At 43.7% G+C, this 19,462-nt stretch overlaps 1 protein-coding gene across 2 annotated transcripts in view; it reads left to right on the top strand.

Annotated features, from left to right (window-relative positions):
* The window catches only part of zfpm2a (zinc finger protein, FOG family member 2a), a 181,898-nt gene extending 162,451 nt beyond the window's left edge, over positions 1 to 19,447 (top strand). For both annotated transcript variants that reach the window (XM_007550519.2, XM_007550517.2), the window contains exons 6-8: positions 12,971 to 13,177; positions 13,729 to 13,956; positions 16,032 to 19,447. In XM_007550519.2, coding sequence (XP_007550581.1) covers positions 12,971 to 13,177; positions 13,729 to 13,956; positions 16,032 to 18,583 — 2,987 coding nt within the window. In that variant the 3' untranslated portion in view covers positions 18,584 to 19,447. The remainder of the gene's footprint in view (positions 1 to 12,970; positions 13,178 to 13,728; positions 13,957 to 16,031) is intronic.
* Positions 19,448 to 19,462: the final 15 nt, after the last annotated feature.

The following is a 19,462-nucleotide window of genomic DNA, read 5'->3' as shown; positions in this document are numbered from 1 at the left end:
TCAGATAACAAGCAGAATCTTTATGAGGAGCTCTTATTATGCTGCTGGCACCATTTTTCATTTGACCTCTAGATTCGTAGAACTTTTTTTTTTTACACCTTTGTCGGTTATGAACTATCCTGACAGAGCAGTAAATCTAGTGTGGGCCAACCATTCTATAAACAAGCTAATACAATTGGCTGTATCAATTGGGACGTATATTAAAAACAGTGAGCAGTGCTCCCTCTCTCTCCCTGTCAGGATTCTATTATGGAGCGTGCTCCCGCCCCTTGTTTTGATACAGCGGTAATTTAAAGAGCGATCTTAATTGACTTATTTTTTTCCGCATGTCTGTCGGAGAGCTTGCGCACGCACTCCCAATAAGAGTCTTGTTTCTTTATTGGGCCACACACAATGTACTGAGTTCAATTTTACCATTCATAATGAATGCAGCCTCGCCATTCAAATGCAGCCATAAGCACACAGCAGATAAGAATTTAATTAAATGTAGATTAAAACCAAACAGGAAAACACACTGGCTGATAATTTTTTATCACGTCCCCTGGTCATATTTTTTTTTTCCCTCTGCCCCCACCACCCACCACCTTCTCTCCCCCTGCCACCCTCCCACCCCTACGTTCATACTTTCCACTTGTTCTTCCTTGGGCTACATCTTTTCAGCTTGCCAAAAGTGGCGAAACACCTCACACATCTCACCGTGGCGCTGTGAGATTGTGGCAAAATGCAAAAAAAAAAAAAAAAAAGGAAAAGCGAGGGGCGGTCACACGATTAATCAGAATCCTTGTGTCTGGGGGAAGATGGAGGCTGGTGGAGGATTGAAATGGGGGGTGGGGGGGCCAAGGAAGGAATTAGTTGCTTCATCCCAAATTTGCATCATATTTCCAAAAGGACAATCCCAGCACTGTAGGCAAGGGGAAACATATCTTGCTCTCTGCAGGAACAATTAAATGTTTTGCCACAATGGGGAATAAATGTCACCTTCAGTATCAAATTGTCCATACTTGCTAAACATGTTGTTGCACCGAGTGCCTCGAAAGCATGCCTGAGCAGGGAGAAGGGGGTGTGGGGAGAGGTGTTTTTTTTTTTTTTTTAAAGTGGACCACAGCCTCAGCTAACGCGCTGTGACACACATTCAGGAGCTGTTCACCTCGGGCTGTAATAGTGTGTCGAACTCCACTGGGGATACAGCAAGCAACTCCAAGGCTTGTCAGGGATTTCCTCCACCGCTGAAACCTTACACCCGGGCGCTCGCTTACATATTCAGCCACTCGTAATTTCAAAAGACTTTCACACTGTTAGGAGTTTCCACCATGTTGTACAGTTTAATTATTACGAAAACTGACAGGTTTAGCGTTAATTATTAAAAAAAAAAAAAAAAAAAAACTTTCTTTTTCTTGCTCTCTCTATATCGATGAATGTTAATTTCTCACCATCTGGCGTATTCACACTAATTCATTTGGATTTTTTTTTAAACACTTAACACAAAACTTAAAACAGTTACCTGAATGGCTTTTATAATTAATTCTACAACAATGAGAAAAAAAACTTTTTAATTGGGGTGTAGGTGTGGGCAATCCTGACATAAAGTTTTATCATGACATTTTGTGTTGCTATTGTGATAACGATAAAAGTGATGAGAACTATTTTTAATGAGTTCTGCAATGTATTATGACAACAATCAATTAAAATACTTACCATGATGACAAATTTATCAGAAACGATACAATAAATATCCGTTTCTCAGGAGTGGACGATATGGACTTAAAGTTTTATCATGATATTTTGCGGCTCTGTTGTGATAGCGGTAATAAGAACTATTTATTATTACTTATTTTTTAGGTAACTGCATGGCTGTGACTGCATGACACAGCAATAATAGCCACACAGACACAGATAGCGTTCATGAAAAACATTTTTAATACACTTCTTTAGGACACCATTATTTTTATCATTAAGCCACACACAATAACTGCTTTCAATCTTATTTTCAAATTTGGACAAAATAGTAAAACTAACAATCCTGACGATACAGGCAGTTTTACTAGAGAGTTTTAAGTGCCATTAATTGGAATTTATCGAGGCAACAATAAATCAGAATTCTTAAAATGACATGAAATCTATCGTGATAAATAAGATAAATTCCCAGCCCTGTTGAGGGTTGGATCATTTTCCTTTGTGTGTGCATGTGCAGGACTGTAAAGCCTGATTTCAGAAGACGTTGAAGACTTCCTGCTGGTGCGTCAGCAGAGAGGGCTAGAGACATCCCTGTAGCCGGTGCCCGCCCTGGCTGCCCGGCACCCGCTCTCCCCGCCGCCGCATCTCAGTTCCACTCTATTACCCTCACGCAGGCCGATTGGCCTTTTCTGTGGGGAAAAGAGCAATTTCCTGTCGCAGTCTGTTTGATCAAGTGCTAAACCCTTGTGATCAATAGAGAGACAGATGTCTGCTCCAGATGGCCGCGTGGCGATACCTGGGGCAGCGTGGGGGGCTTGCCAGGACGACAGAATGGCAATGAGCGAGGGCAGCGGCTGCACTCCCCGATACACCAGCCGCCGAGGCACGATGTGACAAACGCAATTAGGCCTTTTAGCCGCAGATTATTTATTTCCCCTCGCAAAGCCACTGAAAATTTAATTAGCACATACTTTAAGCAATATGTAGAGTTACAGGGGTGCAGAGACAGAGGGCACGCCGAGGTGGGGTAACACCGACTGCAGTGTGTGTGCTGTGAATACTGAATCAGCATCCACATAAACAAGTTGGGAGGAAGAAACCCACATGTTACGCTGGAAATTTGGTGAGCAATCAAAACTTGAACACACAACTTCAGCAAATCGATAACGCCACATTCCAAAATGGACGACAGGTGCATCTTTCTGGCTCTTCGTCGTTCTGGAGAGGAGAGGAAATAACTGCCAGCACCAGAAGGCCAAAATAGACTTTTTCCAAAGAAGAGAGGCAGAGGAGGAGAGAGCCTTCCATGTTTTAAAAGGCAAGCATTTGCATTAGGGCTGGCATTCACTATCCACCCCCCACCCCAAACCTCTTCCTCAAATACACACACACACTTTCTCTCATGCACCCACACACACGCAGACCGGCCAACCAGCCCATGTGGCTTAGGGCCGGAGCCATGTTGGAGGAACCACTGAGGCGAGCGGCGGTGGAGCGCCGCTCTCCCAGGAAAAAAAACAAAAAAAAACGAGCTTGCCGCCATTGGCTCTGTGCCGTTCACCTGCTCCCACCGAGGCATGATGGGAAGAGGGTGGGGAGGGGGACACGGGCCACGAGGCCACAGCTGGAGAAGAGTCAGGGGTGCTGGGGGGGTGAGAGGGAGGGAGAGTTAGCTAGGCCGTCCTGTCACGAGGGGTCTTCTGGTCCCATTAGCAGGGCTTGGTCAGGACGGACCCCCGCTCCCCCAAACACCCCGACCAGCCTGCCGCCGCAGCGGGGGCCGCAGTAAACACATGTCGACTGGCCACAACCAGGACACAGGCAAGCACTTACCCGCAGAGAGGGAGAGCTAATAGAGATCTCAGTGGGACAAACCTGTCCAAATAAAGAATAAAAGCCGAGCGGAGAGCAGCCAGTCAGGGCTGCGCTTTAATAGTCTACTCCGCTTTGCTGCGGGACGGGGAGGAGCCGACGTCTAACGAGGGACAGCGGCTCAGTACACTGAAGGAATGTCGGTGTTGTCTGTTTTGAACGCTGACAGCACTGCCTAAACGTACTAGAAAATGCTGAAAACCATTGAATTTCTCTTGGGTGGGGGGAAAATTGGACGTAGTTTATAGAACTGAAAACATCTTAATAAAAGAGGTATCGAACAAATACATTTCTAACTGTAATACTCTGGTTTTCGAAGCATTCCAGAGCAGAAATAGCTGCTAATTCACATTTGTTTCACCATCCCCCCCCTTCCTCACCACCTCTTATAAAATGATTACAACAGCATCACCAGGCAAACAACCCTCAGCCGGAGAAACGTCTTTCCGTTTCAAAGCAAAAACATTTCATTTTATCCCTGTGTGAAATGAAAAATGCTTACTCAGTCAAATCTCTGCGCCGTTTGGGTCAAAACTGTTTGTTCTAATGTCCTCAAACGGCTCCTAATTGAGAGGCTGGGTGACATTGTTCGGTGCAGCAGCTGTGAATGTATCCAGTAGAGAGAGAAAGAGAGAGAGAAAGAGAGCGGTGTGCCAGGCTCCCCTGGGACGATTCTTTAATTTGTGCATTCTGACCCATGTGCCATTCGCTCAAGGCCACGATCTCTGGGTAACTGATTGTATCTGCAAAAAAAACAAAAAATAACAACCCAAAAACACTTGAGACTAAAATTAGTCTGGATACTTTAGTGTGAAATGAGAGATATTTGGGATGATGGGAGAAGTTGCTTAACAGAAATTTTGATGATTTCTGTTGCCCTGAAATACAGCAAAGCCTGCCATATTTGTGACATTCTGTCTAAAAAAAGTGGGGAAAACAACATAATTAAACATCTGAGCTCTTATCAGGGGGAAACGGTTTATTTTTAAAATGACAAAATGTTCCTTTTTGATCAAAATCTGTTTCTCGCAAGACTAAAAGAATCAGAATCGTCCTCCGGAAGATGTATATGCAGACAGGCGTCTGTGCTGGCCTGCTATGTCTGAGGCATCTCTGCATCATCACAGCAGGTCAGCCACCGGCCTGCAGCTAGAGCATGAGAAGAGTGCCCCCTAGTGGCAGAGAGGACACAATAACACAATCTGTCAGAGCTGTGCTGATAAGAGTCAGCTAAATCTAGTTTACTGTATCCTTAACTAATAATATTAATAATACTACTACTACTTGGCTTATTTGACCTTACATGTGATGCTTGCAGTGGGTTCTAACTGTGGACTGGTAGAGCTGTGAGTCATCCTAATGTGTTCATCTCTGCTGATCCAGAAACAATCCAAATATTTACTGGTGTCCATGAGCAGGATTTGTTCAGTGCTTGTCCGGTCCGCTGACGGGTGCAGATACAGACATTATCCAGCCTCGTTCGGCGACTTGATTTATTTATTTATTTTTTAATTTTTCTTTTTTTTTGCCACGGACCCGCGTTGGGAAGCCATGGTTGTCACGGTTGTGAATTCCTCCTGCAATGAAGCTTTGTTTAAGAACAGGGAGGCGACTGTTTCTGGCGCGCAGCTACTTGATATTCGGAGGTGCGAGCGGCTTGTTCCCATTTGACCAGGAGGAGCCGGAGCTGATTTGAAGACAAGAGGAGTAGAGGTCTTTAATTACAACCCTCTCTGTGGCTTCAGGCACCGCTGGCCTCACTTCACAATTAAGACCAGCAGTTAGTGCAGAGCCAATAGACGGAGATGAGAAATGTAAGTAGCTGTGGAAAAAAAAAAAAAAGAGTAAGAAAAAAAGAGAGAGGGGTCCGCATTAATAATCAACTTCACAAAGGAGATTCGAGTTCCACTCTGAATCTGGAATCACATATTAAAAACTTCCGCTGTTTTAAAGTAGAAAATAAAAGGCCAGAAGCACTTTTGTACGAGAAAACCCAACACATCTTTCGCTCAACCGGTGCTGATAAAGTTGAACCACTAAAATTGATGTAGCCGTATGGTTTAGAGGTTGATTTTAATTTCTGGTAAATTAGGTACGTTATAACCAAGTACAATTAGTTCAATCTGAACTATTTATTTGTTTTGTTTGACCTTGATTTAACTAGGAAACATCAGGAAAACAGAGATTGAAAATCTGTTCTCCAAGATTACTCTAGCAATTAATCTCAGTATTGCCAAAGTGGGTCTTAATGATAATTATCTGAGTTGCCTGGTCTGTTTACCCGTCTTCAAAACAAACAAAAAATAAAAATAGGTCGGAGACTAATGGATAAATAGTTAGTGAAAAATGTATACGTTTGGTTGTGACAATAAGCCAAACTCACAAGGTGAGGAGAACATACACAACATTGAGATTTTTTTTATTTTTTTTTTTTGCGCAATATTTTTGGAAAAACTGAGAATTTTTCTTTCACTTTCACAAACAATGCAAATTGTTTGTGACTATTGACTCTCAGTCCAGTTCATATATTGTGATTTTATTTCAACTGAATGGTGCTTCCAGTGCTACAAAAAGATAGCAAACCTTGTTGTTTCACAAATCCAGAGTTGTGTTTTAAAGCTTCTCTGTTGAGTGTAGAATAATCAGGCTCGGGTTGGATAAGTCTCCATATTTGATCTCGAGTCTGTTATCTGTTTAGCTTAGTGCTGCCTTGAAACTCCCACACATGCTAACTTTAGCATTGTTAGCAGCTCTCAGTCAGTTGCTGTTTTCTGACAGTACTGACAAAGCATTTTTATCTTGTTCCAACTTTCAGGTTTTGTTAACTAACTTTGTCATACAACCAACAACTGAAAAACAGCTTTCTTTCTTTTTATCTTTTATTTTTGGTGTTAGTGGCCTTTCTAGACAGGACAGCAGAGAGAGAGGGAATGGGTGAAGATATGCAGCAAAGGTCTCAAGTTTGGGAATCGAACCGTCCAAGACTGCAGACTCTGTATGTATGGGGAACGCCGACGTCCTGACACACAGTTTGCTTTCTTACTTCAAAATAAGAGTCTCCAACATAGAAACAGGGTGTCGTATTTATGTGGAATTTGTTCTTAGAATTACACTAGTTCAGTAAATGCTTGATTGATTATTATTTTTTTATTTTTATTTTGATGACTAATATTTAATACCCTCCAGAATTCATTCTTTTATAGAGCATGATGCAATGAGATAATGCCAACAGGCCCCTTTTTAGTGCTCCCAGAAGCCCCATTCAACCCTTCCTATAATATGTGGCTGCAGTGCAGGGAGACTGTACTCCAGAGCCATAATGGCCTCAGCCACAGTAATGTGTTTGGACAGATGGGAGAGGCAAGTGCTGATGTGCTTAACTACGCATTTTACAGCTAAACTATTAAAGAGTTGTGCTGTTTACACACCAACATTTGAATACCTGTCTTCAGGCCAGTTTAATTATCCGGGCCCTTCTGTTATTTCTGCTGCTTTGTTGTCTCTGTTTTTTTTTTGTTTTTTTTCTTGCACGAGGCATGAGAGATTTGTTTGCAGCTTCATTAAGATATGGTGTTGGTAGCGGGTTTGCAGGAAGCAAAAATATATATATATAAATTAAAAAAAAATGTGCTCAAGTATCTCATTCTCCATTCTCCCTGCCTTCTCCATGCAAACACAGATACTGTACACATCCATTTTCTTATAAAGTCATTTAAAGTGAGAAAATTAAAAAAAAAAGAATGCCCTGTGATGCCCGCTCTTTGAAATCTCTCGGGGCTTTAGGCGAAGGGGAGGAGACACACGCGGCCCCTGGTCCCTCCGATTCATCCTGAGACGTTTGATTAGCTCACGAGTGCTTATGCTGGGGGGGTGAGGGGGCAGAAGGGTTTGCATTATAATTTTGCTTCATGAATTCCTTCATATGTTCATCTTCAGCTGCATGTTCAAATAAACCATTAATCAAAGAGGAAGAGAGGGACGAGGGCATTTAGCCAGCGGAGCCAGCAGTCTCGGGGCCTCGGCGAGCCGGTGGATGTGGTGTGTTGAGAGGCGGTCGGAAGCGACGCTTTTTAATTATCTGGACTACATACAGGATGCCGTTTTTGATTGTTTTAATGAGGCAGCTGGCCTATTGTCTCCCCCTTAATTCCTCCATTGTTTTTAGAATATGTCATAGTTCTTTATTCTTTTATCAGGTGCTCTGCAGGAGGATTTAGACAATAGCCTTCTTTCCAACTGCATTGGCCACTGCACAAAGGCAGCTCACACTGCAGACAGTTAGCAGGCAAAACAAGAGCACTTTCCTTCAGCCTTTTCCCCAGTTTCTCAACTTAATGCATTTGGTTGTTTGCTCTAACTCTTGACCCCCCCAACCCCCAGGACCTGGGGGCTCACCTGGATTTCTCAGATTTGAATCACCTGTCACAAAAAGGCAAACAGCCGTGACAAATCTTCCTAAAAGAGCTCCTTTCGCGGAACGTTTGTTTTTGTCCGTTGCCCGGTCGACGCCTCCGCTCAGGCGGATTTCAGCGCTTTGCTTCTTGACGCAACGCCTTGCAAAAGTATTCATATTTCATCGAAGTTTCATGTTGAACCGTGAGCTACTTTGTGCTGCAGTGGCGCTTTTACATGACAAATCACAGCGAGGTAGAATTTAAAATGATTAGAAAATGAAAGTCGGATGTTTGTGATGTGCCTGACACCCTTAAATAAAAGTTCATCGCAACAAATTTCCTTCAGAAGTTAATTTGTTTCCGTTGCAAATGTGTTGCAAAACTGTCAATATTCTGCTGATGTAAAAAAAAAAAAAAATGTGTTGCAAAACTGTCAATATTCTGCTGATGTCAAAAAAAAAAAAAAAACACAATATCATCTTCCTTCTACTAGTTCCTTTGTTCGTCTTCTTTGTAGTTTGTGCCAGTGGCAATATCTGGTTGTTGATTTTGTGACTTGTGTGATGCGAAAAAAGTGTTTCCATTGCATTTTTACCAAATAAACTAAAAAAAAAAAAACCTCCACCTGCTCCTAGTGCAAAATTCTTTAATGGAAAACTAGCTTTTTTTTCCCTTCTTTTTCATATTTTGAAATTGCCGCGTTTCCATGAAGCAAATTTATTTTTAAAATGTTCAATTACACAATTATACGGTCAATGGAAACTCAGCTACTCAGTGTGCTAACTTTAATCTCAGTATAAAGCCAGTCATTCAGTGAAGGTTTCAGAGGATTTTTAGAGAACATTAGTGAACAAACAGCATCATGAAGACTAATGAACACACCCGATGAAAGATTCAGACTAGAAGGATTCTATAAAATCAAGAAAATCACAAACAACCTTGAGCAGTCTCTTCATAAGAGGATGCTCCTTTATCTTACTCAAAAGCACCTTTTGTAGCTTGTTTTAGGTTAATAATTCTTGAATATTCATAAAAAAATACTAGCTCTAATGTCAGTTTTTTCCCCATCTTACTTAAAAGTTACTTGTACGCTCATTTTGTCTTATTTCAAATGTTCTGACATATTTGAACTAGAAACTAGAAAAAAAAATGTGTGGTACAATTTTGTGCTTTTGCAGTGTGCCTTCATTCAAAGTCCCTTAGCAGATTTGCTGGAATACTGACTGCTACAGGAGATCCTTTCCTGTCCACAGCCATCATCATTTTACAACAACATTGAAGAAAACTGTAATATGAGTTACAACATGATATTTCCCTCTGAGATTAATGAAGTGTTGAACTGAACTAAATTGATTTGACAGGTCAGAAAGAAAAGGTTTGAAGCAGGGTTAGAACTTTTTTTTTTCTTAAGAAAGTCAAAATAAATCCCATTTTCAATTTAAACAAAAATCACCCAGAAAACACTAATGTAAGGGTGAGGAGTGTTGGTGGCAGCATCATGCTGAGTGGATGCTTCTCTTCAGCAGACGGAGCATCTGGTGAGAGTTGATGGCAAATATGATGCTAAATACCAGATAACTCTGGAAGAAAACCCATGAAGAACTCTAAACCTTTCAGATTTTCATTTAAAAAACAAAAGAGTTAAAAACATGTATCTTCCACTTAACAATTATGCTAGTTTGCTTTGGTCTAGGACGTAAAACTCCAAAATTATGTCAAAATTATGTAAGAAAATTTGCAGTTTCATGGGTAAAGAATGATGTAGATCTCAGATTTCAGGTTCAGTCTCCTCTATGTTTTGCATGCGTTTCACCTGAGGATGCGGCTGCGGCGCCATCTTTATCCTGCAGACAGGTTCTATATAAAAATCCTGCTAGCCTGAGCAATTGTTTCCCCAGTTCCAGTTCAGACGCCTCCAACGTTGCAGTTCAAACAGTTTTCCTGCCGCCTGAAGCGAGTCACTGCAACGAGCTCAGCGCTGCCTCGGTGAAACTAGGACACACAGTCCTGACGCTCTCTTCCAGCCTGCTCACACACACACACACACACACACACACACACACACACACACGCACACACAGCAGATGGATGTGCAGCAATCTTGGCCGGAGGGAAGCATTCAGAGCTCGAGTTTTGTTAAAACGCAGTCAAATGTTTTCATCAGATGTCACGTGAGAACGCTATCTGCGCTTCTGGATTGATCCAAACAAACCCGACCGGTATCTGAGAGTCAGGATCTCGTTCTTGATTCTCTTTGTAAACTAAGAGCATTTGAGGAACTCAAACTTTTTATGGCTGGTGCAGCGATATACTCCTCGCCATTGTCAGCAGCAGTTTTGTATCTACCTTGACGGTGACTCGGGCAGACAGTGGAGAGGAGTTTTGTTATTTTAATTAGGAGATAAAAATTCAAAGGGTCTCTCCAGGCGGTGTGTGGTATGACAGAATCAAGAAACGATGAAGCAGAGAGGGCCTGAAGTGCACGTGTCGTCGCAGCAGATTGGCCGACAGATAGGCGCTGCTCTTTAAAGTGGCGCTGGCACGCGCGCGTGCGGTAGCGGGGAGGAAGCGCGCACGCAGACGGGATTGAGACAGATAGTGTATTTTTAATAGCGTGTCACCGCTCTGACGTGTTTGTGCTGCTCTAATTTTCAGGGAGTCGCAAGCAGGAAGTCCTGGGAATGTTTTAATCAGGATAACAGACGTTAAATCTGATGCTTTGTGTTTTAATTAATATAAAGGAAGTGTTTATCTCAGAGGTTTAACAGGTTCACACATAATCTATCTGTAGTTGGGTTTTGCGCATCCAGGAAACAGAAATGTGGATTTCCTTCCACCCGTTCAAGGACGCCCCCAGAAAATGTCATAGGGGTGTCCAGACTGGGCCAGTAGTAAGTTTAAGAAAAATTTAAAAGAAGTAATTTTGTTTCAAATATAATCTAGAAATGCTAATTATGTGCTTCGTTGAAGGATAATTAATCTTTACAATAAGTACATGCTGCTTTGGTTTTATCCAAAAGTCCATCACTGTGTTTTTTTAAAGTGAACATGACCAGTCTGACTCTCATGTTCATCTTTTCACTCCCATGTGGGAATCAACTGTGTAAAAAAAACTGTGTAACGTTAAAAGAGAGGTCTTTAGGTCAAAATAGGTAATTCAGTTAATCCGGTCAAAAACAACCAATCAGAGCCAGGAGGACGGTCTTAGTGCTGTCATGTGTATGTGGTACTAAATATGCTAATGGTGGAGACAGGAAAATTGTCATCGGTGGCTATGCTAGCAACCATTAGCATTTATGTCAGGCTGTCTTGTGGTGAACCAACTATAGCTTAGCAAGGGAGAGGGGGTGGGCAGGAGGTGATTGACAGCACTAAGACCCTCCTCCTGGCTCTGATTGGTTATTTCTGACTGTGTGGTGGATTTCTGCACTTTGTACTGGGAGAAGGCAAGGAGCTTGATTTTTTTTTTCACAGATTATACGTCTTATACTGTCACCACATAATGATAATGTAAACAAATATATATTTAAAAGAAACATTTTTTTAAAAAAAAAAAACAAAAAACTGCTGCTATGATATTATTAATAAAAGAAAAGAAACCACCTTTTTTAATTTTTAATTGGGTTTTACATTTATGCCCTTCCATGACCTGAACATAATTCTCTTGTTGGGCCAGTGGGGTGGGCAACATTTTTCACAATGGGCCGTTAGCCCCAGCTGTCCCCCCTTTTGGGGTCGCCACTGCTGGTTCACCTTCATCCACTCTGCGGTGCTGTTTTAAACCTGGTGACTCACTGATGTTGTGCAGACATGAGTTATCAGTGCTGCAGACGTGTGGGGGCTCCTCTACAGCCCCCGCCTCCTTCACACCTCTCCTCAGGACTCTCTTTATTCCATACCAGCCAGACCTCACGCCGCGTCCCCTCTCAGCCTGACGCTCCGTCGGTATGTTTGCACATCTTTGAAAGCCAACAGCGCGCTCTAATTAATTGTCCATCCTCCCTCAGAAACAATGTCCTAATTCTGCCATTTAGCGGGAGCGTATCATAGTTTGTTGTTATCTCCGCAGCCAGATTTCTGTAAATAGTCATATTAAAAACTTTAATCTCTTCAATGGGAAAATGAAGTGCAGCTGAAAAGCCTGTCATATGCTGAGATAAATTTTTATCAGAGCTAAAACCTTCATTCTCTCCTTTTTGCCCCCTCAAAGTCCCCCCCCCCCACACACACATACACCCTCTTCTGTCTCTGACTTAATGAATATGTTCAAAAGATTTCAAAGGAATGCTTAATCCCAAAACACAACAATCTAATAATGTGGAGGACTTGTCTCAGTCCTGCTGCTGACAACAACTCTGGGCATCAGTGTTTCCCCAGCTGAGGTCGACGCTGCTCTGAATATGGGCAGCACACTGTAAAAACACTAAATCCTACCAAGAATGTTTGGTCTAGTTTCGAGAGCAAATATCTTATTGCACTTGAAATAAGACAAAAACTAACTTGCAAGTACGTTTTCAGGAAGATATAGGAGCTTGTGTTCAGTCAATAATTGCTTAATACTGATTTTAAAAAAAGCTGGCACATTTTTTCACTTATATTTTTCCCATGTGATAAGTGAAAAAAATCTGTCAGTGAAGCTAGTACTTTTTATCAATATTCAAGAATTATTGACTTAAACAAGCTTCCATATCTTCCTGAAAAGTTAATTTTAAGTTGGTTTTAATTCCAGGTGTACTAACATATTTGTACTAAAAAGTAGATCAAAATACTTGGTAAGGTTTTGTGTTTTTGCAGTTCAGTAGTATGGAAACTGCCACAATTTTGTTGTTTTGAGTGTTGAAAATCCTTTGTTTTCATTGGTTTCTTCTAGAACCATCCCTATTATGGCACATGGTGGTGGCAGCGTCATGCTTAGAGAAAGCTCTGCTTTAGCAGGAGTAGGAAGCTGATTGGTTGATGGGATCAGCTGATCAGCTGTTAGACTCTAGAACCATCACTGACACTAAGCCGCCTCTCTGTGTTTCGTCCAGGTGGTCAGCTGTGGTGCACCACCACCAAGAACATGATGGAGGGCGAGGAGCTGGTGGCATTCGCCGTGGACTTCGACTCGCGCCTGCAGGCCGTCAACCACATGTCTCTGAGCGAGGGCATGTACCCGGCCCGGCTGCTGGACAGCATCCAGCTCCTGCCGCAGCAGGCCGCCATGGCCTCCATCCTGCCCACCGCCATCGTCAACAGTAAGCGCCCGAACACGTTCCACTCCCTCCACCTTCTCCGGTCCGCTCTGCACCCGCCCGGTCACCTGCTTTTAACAAGCGGCGGCGTCTCCGGCGGGTCGTTGATTAACCCAGATGAGTCTGCGTCACAGATAAGAACCGTCGACCTTGAAGTTTTTTCTTTTTGGGGGGGTTCGCGTAAACACGCGCTGAGGCTCCGAAGCGAACGTGTTAATTGCGGAACGCTCGCCTCATGCAAATAGTGTGTTTGTTTACTCAGCAGAGGGCTATCTGGGTTCAGCTCGACAGGGAGGCTGCTGGAAGCAGATGGTCCAGTGTTCTTGTTTGCCCTTGAGAAAGGGCTAGCGACCTCGTGCTAGCGGCACAGCGATAGGCTGCAGCCCAGGATTTGGTGGGAAAAGCCTTTTAATGCAGGCTTTGAGAGTCACAACTGGAGAAGAGGAGTGTTTATGTTCAAGCTCTTTTTTATTTTTTATCTTCATACTCAAACTGGAAAGCATTGTTTGTGTCCTCATATCATGTCCCCCTGTTTTGTCCCTTCTCTTCTTTAGAAGACATTTTCCCCTGCAAGGCATGTGGAATCTGGTTCCGGAGCGAGAGGAACCTGCAGGCCCATCTGATGTACTACTGCAGCGGGCGGCAGCGGGAGACGGAGACGGTGGTGGAGGACGGTGACGGCGGACCCCACCAGACCCCCAGCGTCTGCCCCTTCCCTCAGTGCAACAAGAGCTTCTCTGGAGCCAGGGCCCTGGAGATCCATCTGAGCACCTCGCACAGCGGTGAGCGGCAACGGCACGGCTCCAAAGAGATACAGATCTGGGGAAAAGTACTAGCTCCCCGTTTTAATTTGTTCAGTTTTTGCTTGTTTTGTCACAAAACTCAACAAACTGAGTGAATAGTAGCAGTTTTAAATGCTGAGTTCATTTATCAAAGGAAAGAGCTGGCCCTACTGATGAATTAGCCACGATTAATCCCATTTTTTGGAAAGCTGAATATAATTTTACTCCCACCTGGAAATGGCCAAATTTTGACAATCCAAAATTTACAGAAGAGTAACCTGCATGAAGTAGGCAACAAAATGTGAAAAAGTGAAAAAAATGTGGGAGAGTCAAAACACAAAATCTTACCAGGTATTTTCAGTCTAGTGCAGATGTCTTAGTGCACTTGAACTAAGACAAGACAAGTAACTTTTCATCAAGATATTGGAGCTTGTTTAAGTCAATAATTCATTAGTATTAATGAAAAAGTTATAGTTATAAATGAAATAGTCTGCCAGTGAAATCAGGTCTGTCATGATAACATTTCCTGGATGATAAATTTTCCCAGAAGGTATCACGATAAATGATAATATTTTGTTTTGAGACCATTTTCAGTTAACAGTAATGACATAATAACCCAAGAACACATCCACATAGATCAATAAACTTCAAATTCTAATAAACATTTAACACTGGAATTGGAAGACACTTTAAATGTCCAAAACAAATAAAACACCAAAAACAACAAATAAGACAAATCATGAAATCTCTGTAAATACTATTATCCTTCATGAAAAAAGGCTAGTTGAGACCAAAGAAGCAGATCAAAGACTTTTGTTATCTAGTTTTTGGTAGAAAAAGAGAAAAACAATGAATCATGCAACTGGAAATTATTGAGCTCATTTTAATTTAGCAAGCAATTAACTGATTTATTGCTTAATACAACAGGCCTAAGTCGAACAAAACATTTTAACTTATGATATGGGAAAAATGTATTGTTCCACTAGCAGATGATTTCACTTATAACTTGTAGTTTCTCATCAATATTAATGAATTGGTTAGATTTGTGTTATTTCCAGTGTACTAAGATATTTGCTCTTCAAACGAGACCAAATATCTGGTGAGATATATGGTGAGATTTTGTGTTTTTGCAGTGCAGAAGGTGTCCCGTTGCACCTGGCATTAAACTAGGTCAACATTTCAGTCAACAGTCAAACATGGTGGTGGCAGTGTGATGGTCTGCACAGGGCCGGATGTACAAGGCAGTGGGTCCCCGGGCTGGAGCCGCTTTTGGTGTCCTATTGATGAAGGAAAATTTTTACTAATGCAAATTACAGGACATTAATTCATACATCAGCAGGTATGAATCCATGTATGATAGGTTCAATACCTTCCATAGCCAATAACTCCACATTGCTTCCCCAAAAAATAAACTATAACTTCATTATTTTTAAATACTTGAATATTGTTTCTGTTCAGAAAAACCTCAAAACAAATACAACTCATCTTATTTGGGCCTATGAGTTTTAAATATTATACATTTGCAAAAGCACATATGCATTAAAAAAAAAGAAAAGAAGAAAGGAAAACATTCAAGGATGCCCCAAAAATTGAGGCCCTGGGCTACTGCCCCTGTAAGTCTGGCCCCGGGTCCGAGCTGCTGTGATGCTGAGGCAAATAACGAAGCAGAAATGGATTTATATGAGAAACTTCACACTGGGATAGATTGGTTCAGCTTTTAAAAATAATTTAAAAAAAAATTTTTATATTAAAACTTAAGAATTTTGATAGAGAAAAGACAAAAAGCAACAAGATATACATTTTATGTATTTTAAATTTGAAATAAAAATGCTTTAGAAACCTGGACAGTTCTTAACATGAATATAGAAAAAGTGTCACTTCTTTTAAGGAATACACATATCCGGCTGTCCCTAAGCACAGCTGACAGTTTATCATTGTGTAAAGAAAAAAAAAATCAAGTGAATGGGAATAAGCTTGGCATAAGGCGCGAGCGTTTGATGGTGTCTGCAGTTAACTCTAAAAGAGAAGTGGGAGACGAGATTCTGAGCAATTCTCCTCTTTTATCTCCCTCACAGGTGTCAAAATGGAAGAGAGCCTCCCTCCTGGCACCAGCTTGAAATGCACAATCTGTAACTACACGGCAGATTCTCTTATTACATTCCAGCATCACATCATGTCTCACCTGTCACAGGCGGCCTTCAGATGCAATCACTGCCATATCAGCTTCCAGAGCCACAGGGAACTCTTACAGCATCAGGACTTACATGGGCACGGCGGCAAACTTCACAGGGAAGGCGACGGCACCGAGCATTCCCCCAGGGGTCCGGAGGACAGCCTCCAGCAGCAGCAGCAGCAGCAGCAGCAGCAGGGCCGTGCGGAGCTAGCCAACAAGAAGGACGCTCTGATGGGAAGTCCCAAAGGGGCCCTCAGCAAGGAGACGGCCACAGACGGAGAGGCTGACAAGGCTGAGAAGAAGCCCATGCTGTCTGCTCAGAAGGGAGAGGCCCACCCAGGCAGCAAAGCCAGTTTTTCTTACACCAGGATCAAGTCAGAGCCCTCCAGCCCCCGACTGGCCTCCTCCCCCGTGCAACATAACATGCCTACGTTTCCCATGGGCCCCTTCTTGTCTCAGTTTGCCTTCTCCCAGGACATTTCCGTCGTCCCGCAGGCTTCGGAGATTCTGGCGAAGATGTCAGAGCTGGTCCATCGGAGACTGCGCCACGGCGGGAACAGCTACCCGCCTGTCATCTACAGTCCCCTGATGCCCAAGGGGGCCACCTGCTTCGAATGCAACATCACCTTCAGCAACCTGGACAACTACCTGGTCCACAAAAAGCACTACTGCAACAGCCGCTGGCAGCACATGACCAAGTCGCCGGACTTCTCTGCGCTCTCTGAGAAGGTTCCAGAAGCGGTGAGCCCCAACAGCGGTCACAGTTCTGTGAGCCTGCTGGCCGGCTGCCACCCGACGGAGGCCGACAGCCACCTCATGCAGTCCGCGTGTATGAACTCCAACGTGTTGGACATGATCAATGCGGGGGGCAAAGCCCCCGACAAGGATCTAGCGGGGCAGGTGAAAAAGGTGTCGACCCCGACCGGGGCAGAGGAGCGGCTCAACGGGAAGCAACTGGAAGGGAAGAGCCCGAGCACGGGGTTGGTGGAAAGTGACAATGATCCCAACAAGACCACCTGCGAAGCCTGCAACATCACCTTCAGCCGTCACGAGACTTACATGGTCCACAAGCAGTACTACTGCGCCACCCGCCATGACCCACCCATGAAACGGATGTCCGCTAACAAGGTGCCCTCCATGCAGAGGACCATGAGAACCCGCAAGCGCAGGAAGATGTACGAGATGTGTCTCCCGGATCAGGACCCCCAGAGAATCCCCATGGGGCAGCCGGGTTTCCTCGGCGTTCCTCCGATGAACCCTTGCACGTCTCAGGAGGCCGTGGAGAGTCTGACCGACCGCTTTCACCCCCGCTGTGACATCTTTCCCGGCATGGTACCCAAACACCTGGAGGCCTCGCTGACTGTCACTAAGCCCATTCTGCCTCCCAAATGCAACACTGCGGAGCAGCAGGAGCTGGACGCACCCATTGATCTCAGCAAAAAGTGTTCACCGGTCCCCGACAAGACATGTAGCTCTCCCAAAAGACTCTTGGACTATCACGAATGTGCAGTGTGCAAGATAAGTTTCAACAAAGTGGAGAACTACCTGGCACACAAACAGAACTTTTGCCCTGCGACAGCTGCTGCCACGGCTGCTGCTGCTGCCGCAGCTCAACAACAGCAGCAGCAGCACAATGAGAGCAGCGCCTTGGAGTCTGCTCTGTTCCCAGATGTGAAGAGCGAAGGGAATAACAGCCCAGATGACGGGTACGATAAGAGCCCTGGCAAATGTGAGAAGAACGGGAATGGGAAGGTGGTGGTGCAGAATGGAGGCATGTTCCCCCCTCACCTGGCGCCCGTGCCGGGACTTAAGCCTTTCACTGAGCCTCAGCTCATCCCATCAAAAGACGAGAACAAGAATATGTTTCTGCCCCACTGCCTTTATCCAGGAGCAATAAAGAAGGTGAAAGGTCCTGAGCAAATATCGCCGTATTTTGGGATAAAGCCGACAGATTACGTGGCAGGGGGGCCGGTGATGCAGGGAGAGGCGACCGAACAGGAACAGAGCGTCAACGGAGGAGGAGAGACGGTCACAACCAGAGAGCAGGCTCCACAACCTACAGCAAATGGCTGCCCCCACCCCGGCAAGGAACCCCTTCCCCTCCTGCCCAAAAACCGGGGCATGGTCATCGTCAATGGGGGGCACAAGCCGGAGGAGCGGTCCGGCTCGGCACCGCAGCAGCAGCAGGAGAACCAGCCGCAGTCAGACAGCCAGCCTTCCAATCCCTCGCCCACGTGGGGCGTGGAAAACCAGGCCGACTCCAACGAGAACATGTCCCCATCCTCCAAGTCCCCCGGCGAGGAGGCAGCGGCGCCAACGGCCAACAAAGGCGTGAACGGCTCCGGGAGCGGCAAATACTGCCGCCTGTGTGACATCCAGTTCAACAACCTATCAAACTTTATTACTCATAAGAAGTTTTACTGTTCATCACATGCTGCAGAGCATGTAAAATAAGTTGGAAAAAGACCCAAGACTTGTTCTTCCGACCCCCTCCGCTCCCCAACCTCCCTACCTTTAAACCAGACTTTTCCTCCTTTGTTTTTGGTACACTGTTGTGTCTGGAATAGTGCATCATGCAGTGCTAAAACGCTGCTTGTGGACAATCAAGAGAAGCTTCTTCTTTCATTGTTTCAAGACTTAAAAATGCAAAACCCATTGGTTTAAAAAAAAAGAGAAAAAGAAAATGAGAATCGAGAATAATATTGGTGCCACGTTCACATTAATTTATTTTACAATCAGTATTATTAGGAGTAGTGATCTTAATTTAAATTCAAAATGAAATTTATATCAGAGTTGTTTGTAATGTTATTGTATAGTCATTCTTGTGTAGCACACATATTGTTTACACTGTAATGTAGGCTCAAACGAAACAATAAACAAAAACGAGATGCATTTTAGACTCAAAAATAGCTACTGAGGCACTTGTGTATTCTTATTTGCTGTACCAGTTTCCGTATGCTCAAAATGTCTCCTGCAGATTACTGCTAGTGACTTACAAACCACCGTTTGGAGGCGAGTGCCAGGCTCAACGCTGCATCTCACATTTTGGCATACATACATGGCTTTGCATACATATGTGGCTGTTTGTCCTTGTCTCTTTCGTTCGACTCGGATGTGGATGTTTTCATGAGGATGACGACATTCTTGTATAGTACTCGTATTTCTGTTCGATGATACACTTTGGTCTCCCTTTTTGAAATTTTGCTCTCAATGCAATACTTTGTAAATGAGGGAACATTACTGAAAGCAGTATTATGACATGGGGACTGTGCATATAATTATTTGTTACCCCATTAAAAAAAAAGACAAAAAAAAGACGCTGTACGAGAATTA

The sequence above is a fragment of the Poecilia formosa genome, unplaced genomic scaffold (genome assembly GCF_000485575.1).
Source record: "Poecilia formosa unplaced genomic scaffold, Poecilia_formosa-5.1.2 Scaffold36, whole genome shotgun sequence".
In the NCBI taxonomy this organism is placed as follows: Eukaryota; Metazoa; Chordata; class Actinopteri; order Cyprinodontiformes; family Poeciliidae; genus Poecilia; species Poecilia formosa.
This window is presented reverse-complemented; position numbering and strand designations above follow the sequence as displayed.